We start from the raw sequence: 8,738 nt of genomic DNA, 5'->3' as shown, positions 1-8,738 counted from the left end.
TGTTTCTTGCCAGGCAGCTGCCATGGCTGTGGCAGCCTGGCAGGGACCCAACCAGAGCTGCTCCTCTGGGCACCAGAGTGGCAATGCAAAAGCCCAGCTCTCTGCTTCCAGACATAGCCCCAGTCAAGGCTTTCACTGACCCTCACCAGGTACCGGCTGGGAAATACTGTCCTGGAGCCAGAGCAGGACCCAAGGAGAGCAGCAGGCTGTGGGGCTCCATGGTCCTCCCAGCACACCAGAGCTCGAACAGAGGTGGCGATATGGGCCCTAAAAAAGTTGTGAAAAATAGAGAAATTGTGTCCCTTCTGGGGAATGCCCTGCTACAGGTTATCCCAAGTGCGTGCAGCATGTAGTGTGTTAACTGCAAGTGGATGTGGCTTTGAGACTTCCTTGAGGAAGAGAAAGCCTTTCCCAGTGTGAGGGTTTATTCATGTTCTCCCCTTCCAGGAGCAGAGAGATGCATCACCATGGGGAGGTAAGGAGAGCTATTAACCCTGGAGATTTTTCATTGTCTTTGCAATGTTTTCCAGGCCTTCCACTCCGCTTTTTGACCTCCTCCAACACAAATACAAGGAGCTGTGGATGGAGCAGCAGAGAGCCCTGGCAACAGCAGAGCGAGCAGAAAAGAAAAAGGTGACACTCCTCCAGCAGTGCTTTCCCTTGCTGTGCACAGCACTGCTGCCAGGCGTGACCCCCTGCTGCCCCACCCCGTGAGGAACTGGCTTCTCCCAGCCACAGGGAGGGCTTCCAGCTGGGAAAGCATCCTCCCTGACTACTGATGAGCAGCTTCCCAGCCAAAACGGGCCTGGCTTCACTCAGAGCTTGTCCTGTGGGAGCGAACACCAGATATGCAAATCATGAAGTGCTCTGGAGACAAGGGGAAGGTGCAGGTTTAAGTGTTTTTTATATCTGAAGGTATTCACAGGAGCAGCACAAGCTCTCCAGGGCAGCAGTGCTTTGGCCAAGGACTTTCAAAGGCTTAGACACTTGTCACCTTTCTGGCTATCACCAGGCATCTGTCTGCAGCAACATGCCTCTAGTCACAGGCTGCCCAGTTAAACTCCTGAGAACAACTAAAATGGAGGCCCTGGCTCTTTCTACATCACCACAATAGAAAAATGCCTTGCTGTAACACAGTTAAGTTTCAAATTATCTTGGGTATTTACATTATCCTCATGCCAGGAGCCCTGCAGACTGTCCTTTGGACAGCATCAGCTCTGCTCAGGTTACCTGTGGCAGTGGACAAAACAGTGGAGCTGCTAAACATTCACAGGTCCAACACCAGCCCTGATCCTGGCATGACATGGTTGATTCCAGCACCCGCAGCAGTTGTTAGAGTGCAACGCTGTGCTGTTAAACACACCAATATTGTAATAACATTTAAAAGCAGCCAATGACTGTTTTATTAGTTAATGGCTCAAAGAAGAGTCGAGTTAATATGGTAATGACCAATTTCAATGGGCTTACTGCCATCACAAACTATGCTTTATAGTTGAAGTGCAAGAATACAGTGTTCTTAATTAGCAGCTACTTTATGAATACACAAGCCTGGGCTGTTAGAAAGTGCATTCCTATCTTATCTATTAATGACTGATGTTTTTAATCACTAAGTCCCCTCCATCACATTCCCAAAGCCTGCAGCCACCAATTACTGAGTTAAACCTACATCCTAGACCACAGAGCAGACAGATTCCCCAGGGTTTGATGCAATGGTCAAAACATTCACCAGGTACATGCACTGGCTTGTGCCAGGACTATCAAGCACTGCAAGCTGCAATTAATCAGGAGAGCAACACACACCCGACAGCCAGGAAACACTGCCATGGTGGGGGTGCTGGAAGTGACTTTCCCAGCTCCTGATGAGCCCTTGCTCTAGCTCAGAGCACAGGGCTTCCTGCAGGCAGCAGTCATCTCACTGGGATGCCAATAAAGCAGACACTGAGAGCTGGCAGCTGCTCATGTTTTTCTCACTTTGTTTTCGATCTTAGTACTAGCTGCATGGACATGAACTGCCCAGATCAGGTACTTGTGATCATCAGTCCAAAATGACTTACCTTGTTCATCTCAGAGTCATTATGTTGCACAACACCAACCTGATGTCTACAGCTCTGCAGCCATTTCATCCCATTCTTGCTTACCTTTGGTTACAGAAAGGCAAAGTTTGTGAAACTCGCACCACACTCCTGCGAAAACAGCGAGTACCTGCAAAGGAGGAGTCCTTCTGGCACCTGCCCCACCTGGAGAAGGTATGGAGCACTTGAGTAAACTCAGAGACACCTTCTAACCTTGCCCACATGCCCTGATAACACACAATGAAGGTTCTTACCTTCATTATGGCACTGTAGCACATGAGCCTCTTACCTCAGAACTCCAAGAGCCAGACTCTAAAATGGTCCCACACCAGATGTGTTCAAACCTCAGCCCCTCTTGGACTTCATGATGCGATTTTTTTCCCAGCCATAAGCCCCGTAAGAGAGGCACCAGCTGTACATATAAGGGCTTAATGACTTATTTTCTAACTTGTGTGCACTTTCATGAGCTTCTTGAGTGAGAAGCATCATTTTGTATCTCCCCGTTAGTGCTGTGGTGGCCTTTGTACTCTGCTGGCATGACAGGACAGTCAAACCTGCGTTTTGGTAGCCTGCCATTTTATCAGATCTCACCAGAACTAACTCAAACCACACCAGATGTTTTGAGAAGCATTTTCACCCCAGGAATTTGAGCTTTCCAGAAAGCCTGCACTCTGGATAGCTCTCTAACATACCCAATTGTTAATGTTCACCCTGAGACTGAGCAAAGGATCTAGCCAGGTTATAGACATGCATGACACTTCCTTTAATTGATCCAAATATGAGCCAAGGTGAAGATTTCTCATGCTAGCAATGGGACCTATGCATCTCCCTGAATTCATCTGTGCATACTGCTGTGCTCAGGAGTGCTTGTTTGAATTCCATTAGCTTTGTTTGTGGTGTAAATTACAGGGGAAACTTCAAGTGAAGAGCTAGGGGGCATTTTAGGAAGGAAGGGAAAAGAGCTGGGCAAGTGGAATGGGAAGGAGACACCAGAATATCTGAAAGCACTGAAGCCCTTCAGGGACTTTACACAGCCAAAATCATATCTGGCATTGATAGATACCGCTGCAAAGAGCCTCTCAGCCCTTCTGATAGGGGTTTGGGGGTTTTTTTCCATGCTGTTGATTTTTAACTGCAGTTTAAACCAGCGAAGAAGCCCTGTGACTTCCTGAAGCTAATTTACTTGTACAAGTTGGAGAGTTCTGACCAAGAAACATATTTTGCACCACCTTGATGTATTCCTCTTACATCCTGTCTAAGACTGTCCGATTAGCATATGTCAGTAATCATTTATCCCTGCTGCCTGTCAGCACAGAGCTGCTGCTGCAGCTAGTGTCAGGGAAAGAACATGACCGATCGCTGTTAAACAGATTGTGTAAGTCACACGAGATACTGGGGCAAGGCTCCTCTTTAGAGCTTCTCTCACCCCAGACCTTTCCATCACTATTCATTTTTCAAGCCTGTGTTTTTCTTCATGCTTTCCCTTTTGTTTCATCCATGACTCTGGTTGTGTTCCTCCCCCAGCCACAGCTCTCAAACATTTGAGTCTTTTCTTCTCTCTGCCTTTCTCCTTCCTCTCCTCTTCCCTTCCTTCCCAGGAGTAGCATCCAGAGGAGGGACAGCTCCTTCTGCACAGCCTCTGCTGATTTTCTGTACTCCTTTCTCATTACATCAGGCTGGAAGGTTTGCCTTTCCCCACCTGCAGATCTAACAGGCACAGCCTATGTTAGAACTGGGAAATTAATTACTCAGCTGAGTTTCAGTGCATGGTTTCCTCCATGGAAAAATAAGCTCTCCAACATCTGTAAACATTTACCCAGTTAAAAGCTGTAGCAACCCAGAGAAAGTTGATGGTTCACAAAGACACCCGGTAGCCTCCAAACTATGCTTTAGCTCTTTCTGTAAAGTTGGGTTCTGCATAGGTGGTGGTGGAATGGTCTTGAAAGACAAACTGGTCTAACCCTTTAACCAAATCCGAGGACTCCAGGAGTCACTACCAAACTCTCCTTTACAGGAGTGACAATATGTAGCAGTGTTCCAAAAGAGGCGAGAAGTTTGTTCGTGAAACCTTCCTCAGGTTCTGCTGTGGTGGCAGACAACTACTTCATGATTTTTTTTTAAGACTCAATGTCCTGGGGACACCAGCCTTTAGCACTGACCACTGTAGGCAGTTCACCAAACCAGTCTTTAATCCATGTAACACCCTCATCTTACTGCACAAAAAACATTACCAAAAAAATCACTTGGTAGAAAAGCCTGGTAGCAGACTCCTGTCTGCACAGTATTTCCTTCCAGCCTTCAGTGACACCGTCTTGCTCTGGCCATTACAAAAGGTACCTGTGACCTGCAAACAGCCTCAAACTCTGGGCAAGAATGTTCAGAGACTCCAATTGCCCTGACCACAGCCCCAGTACAGACTATTTTTCCATGTGACCTGAGGCTGGTGCAAGGTGCAGGGGTGTGACAGTCACCCCCTGTCATTTGGCATGATGCCTTTCAGCCTGGCCTGCTCTGGGCACAGGGGGAGCAATGCAGAGCACCCAGATACCGAGACAGTAACCCAAACTGGGGGCAGCAGGATGATAAGATTCTATTCCTTTAGAGGCATAAAAATCAACAAGAAGATATTTTTATTCCCACCCTGACCCCTTACAGAGAACTGCAGCAACTGGGCACGGACGTCACTACTGGCTCTTAAACTGGGCTTTCCATTCCATCCTTGCAAGACTGTCTCCTGGCACCCTGCTAGAGCTCAGAGGAAGTGGAAAGGAAGAAAACAAAGGAGCTTTGCCCTCCCCACTAATTGCCTCTGCTTGCTCCCTGCATTGCCAGGGCTGTATGACATTACATAGTCATTCAGTCAGTAAAGTATAGACAAATTGACTATATTTTCATTTGGATTTAGGTTTCAGCCCCACTGCTTTAGAATAATGGCCCACACTATTAAGCTAACCGGGTGATTTACAGGCTCTCCCACACCGGGTGATTGCTCCTGCTCTGCCTCTCACTCTGGAAGACCAGCCTGGCGTGTGGTCTCCTGAGCTCTCAGAGACAAACAGGTCGCAGGGAGCCAGTCATGTCCTGATGGGCAGTTCATTAGGGAAAGTTGCTGAATTGGAAGTTTGTTGGGTGGGTTTTTTTGTTTTTTACAACACCAAACAGAAGTTAACTCCTTACTTACCTCAGCAAGATGTCTCTATTGCCCTCCTCTTCCTCAGTCACCCCCCAAGGCAAACAGCTTCTGCCTTGCTCAGCCTGCAGCAGCATGATTCCTGGGCTCAGGTTTTGCCAGCACAACTGGGACTTGGCACCAAGACTTTGTTTATTTGTAGATGTGGGGCTACATCCCCTGGGGACTGTACCGCAGGCACCCAGCATGGACAGATAAATACTCCTGCCTGCTCTGTTCATGGGGTGAGTCCTGTCCCTGCGTCACTCACTGCTAGGATCACACTGTCCAGGGCAGAATGGCATCCCTGGTGTCAGCCAGACTCTGGAAAGGATGTTGCTGCCAAAATACAGTATCCCCACAGCCCTGCCTGTGCCTGTGATAGTCACAAACCAGTAAGTCAATACTGGCTACTCTTCCATAGATTTCCAGAACTCTGTCAAGTCAATACAGACTTGTTTAGGTAGCAACACCTCTCACAATAGTGACAGAAGGCAGAATTCACCTGTGTCTCAAAATAGCTCCATGCTCCATGTGTCACCACCACACACCAAGGTTTTTCCTTTGCTTATTAGAGAATTCCAACTTGCACAGATATTCGAGGTGGCTTTCCAGGGAGAATAGTCTTGTTTATTGACCAAACAGAGAGAGGAAAGAAAATGCATCGACTTTGGACACCACTTTTGTCAACACGCGCTGCCTTCCTGAGCAGATGAAACGAGCTGCACTCGATGTGCGATATGAATAAGCGATAAGCAATTGACGAGCAAGTGTTCGGGTACCTTGGCAAAAGACTTAATTTGCAACCTGGCACAAAATCAAAGGCTCTGTCAACGGCTGAGCGGCTCTCCCGCATATGCCTTGCGTTACCTGGGAAAGCTCTGTCAGGTAAATTTCCACTGAAAGTAATTAGAGGAATCCCCACTGTATAAACTTTGCAGCAAAATTCTGGGCTCCAGAATTTGATTCTCACCAGGGATCTGATATCTGCTCACAGCCTGATCCTTCATCACAATTAACAGTTGATGCTTAACACATACACACAAAAATGTTCCACTTTTTTTTTAATGCCTTACCTCTATTTTTGTCTGAAGAGCTGAACTGACAAGCACAGCTCATGCAGTCTTGCAACTGTTGTCTTGTCAGAAAAGCCACAGACTCTGCTTAAATAACCCAGGCTTGATATGCACAGCATGGGGTGGGCTGGCTTTTCAGATGCAGCATTTATCCTCCCAGGTTTGAGGGCAGCAAAACTTTGTGGAGTTGGAACACTACAAAATTTGTCTCCTGAGGCCTAAATAGTGCTTAAAGAATAAAGCAATGAATTTGAGAGCTTTCTGCCAGATCAAATCTCCCTTCAGCCGGGATTTTGGCTGACCAAAAAATATCAGTGATGGTTGTTCAGTCCCCAAGTGACATGAGTTGGCAGGTATCAGCCTCACAGTGACAAATCCAAAGCCACGCCACCAGCCTTCAGTGATGACCTGCCTACGACAGCTACAAAAAGAAAACACAACACCCTGCAGGGTTCCAAATGGGCAGCAGAGACCCTGTTACCCCAAGCATGATCTCTGCACATCTTCACCGGGACAACAGCAGAGATGACACTTCCCACATCACAGCCACTCTGACTAAATGCAGGCTCCAGGTGCCAATCACCACCACTTACAGATTCTGCGGGTTTTCTTGTTTTGCCTAATACTTGAAGCTTCCAGCAAAGCAATTGCTCCAATCACAGCAAAGCATTTCCATAGCCCAGCCTTTTCCAGTATCTTTTTGCCTGTGTCCTGGACACACAGCCTCCCCATCATACCCTAATGTCTTCTGCCATGCTCAGCCCTTCCTCATGCCTCCCTCAGAGACATGGTAACCTGCCATTCTTCCACCATTTTCACTGCTCTCCAACAAGAAAACACCAGCCCTTGTTGCAGCCTGAACCACCTCCAGGGCAGGGTCCACCTACATCCAAGCCCTGGTGTCCAAAGGCAGCACAAGCAACTGTTGGCAATCAATGCCCCTTGCTGTTATGGAGATGTTTACCCATGAAGGAACAGATTTGAAGCACTTGTAGCAGAGTAAAGCCTCACACACTGCATTGGGTTACAACCAGGAACCTACCTTTGCTTTCTGTGCTACCTACTGTTCCACACACAAATCCACAGAAGTGCTTTCTAAATGGACTTGGGGTTTCATTCATGGTCCTATTCTGTCTTCTGCAGAGATGGTTTTTACCAACAGACAACTTAGTTTGAAATAAAACTCTTGGCTGGCATGAAAAGGGCCAGAATTCAAATCTCAAACACATGAGGCTACTGTGAAACCTGCCAGCTCTGGTCTGACCCAGGGACATCTGCCAAGGGGCACGCACCAGGTTACAGCTCCAGCAGGTTGATTCTGCTTTACTCACACTATTGCCCAGACAAAGTGACCAGTGAACTCCAGCAGCATCTGCAGCCTTTATTCTTAGGAAGCAAAAAAGAACCCAAATCATCATGAGGCATTAAATACAGCAGCCAAAAATTGCTGAGCACTTTTTGAAACCTTCCTGTGTTTGAAGCAAATAAGGATTGTTTAGTCCAGACTCGTTTGTCCTGCATTTCCCTATGTTCTTAGAATTAGAAAGGGGAGATAAAAAAATTAACCCCGTTCATTAACCCAGTTAAACATGCTGCTGCCAGGAAAAGCCACAGTGTTTGTAACCCTAATAATCTAACACACACCTCGGAGCGCAGCTCATCTTGGACAGAATAATGTCTGTTTTAAAAGTACCTGCCTCTAACTTGTCATGGCATTTGTTGACAACCCTATTGAAAGCCGCTCTCGGTGCGGCTGTGAAGGATCTTTCAGCACCTCTTTCTCTTTCCAAGACAGTTTTTGAAAGGGAGGGGAGGAAAAAAAAAGCCATCAATACAGGGGGAAAAAGGCATCAGCAGCCAACATCGGCTGATGAAGCGCCTCACCTGGGCCCCCAGCACACCGCCTCCAATTAAATCAAAATGGTTTGTTTTTAATGGTCTTTTACACTGACAAGTGGGCTATCATTCCAGGCCTAGAGAGCTGTCAGGGAGCCGAGGCAAATCCTCCGTTGATAATGCCCAATGCTTCCAATTAGGAGCCGAGGCCGCTCCTGGCGCACTAACGATTCCCCAGCCTCCCCCAAGGCCCCTTCGGCGCTGGCTGTTTCGTCTTCCCTCTTCCTCTGCCGCAAATTACTGACACAAAACGGAGGCGCCCCGGTGCCTCCTCACCACGCCGGGCCCCGGCCCTGTTGGATTTAATGAGGCGATGGAAGTTTTCGCGGATCTTTCGCTAAATTCTTTTCTTGTTTGACAGCTGCTTGAGTGTTGACCTTATAAAAGATTTAGTGTTTCTCATTATTTTCTGTCAAGCTTTACAAGCGATAGCTTCGCGGAAATCATTTGCATCTCGATGTGCGCGCGCGCAGTTTGTCTTTACGGGGATGCTCGGCTTGGCGTGCATCGTGGGTGCACCCTACT

The 8,738-nt window shown here is 47.6% G+C and overlaps 1 protein-coding gene across 1 annotated transcript in view; it reads left to right on the top strand.

Moving 5' to 3' along the window:
- LOC104500559 (chromosome unknown open reading frame, human C9orf171) overlaps nucleotides 1-8,738 on the top strand; it is a gene marked incomplete at its 5' end in the record, with an annotated part of 24,169 nt that overhangs the window by 13,075 nt on the left and 2,356 nt on the right. Inside the window, 3 exons of the mRNA XM_010144259.1 lie at nucleotides 531-633; nucleotides 1,427-1,432; nucleotides 2,151-2,246. Of these exons, the coding sequence (XP_010142561.1) occupies nucleotides 531-633; nucleotides 1,427-1,432; nucleotides 2,151-2,246 (205 nt within the window). The remainder of the gene's footprint in view (nucleotides 1-530; nucleotides 634-1,426; nucleotides 1,433-2,150; nucleotides 2,247-8,738) is intronic.

Source organism: Buceros rhinoceros, unplaced genomic scaffold, assembly GCF_000710305.1.
Source record: "Buceros rhinoceros silvestris isolate BGI_N320 unplaced genomic scaffold, ASM71030v1 scaffold15210, whole genome shotgun sequence".
NCBI classification, from domain to species: Eukaryota; Metazoa; Chordata; class Aves; order Bucerotiformes; family Bucerotidae; genus Buceros; species Buceros rhinoceros.
Note: the sequence above shows the minus strand (reverse complement) of the source record. Positions and strands in the feature narration are given on the sequence as shown.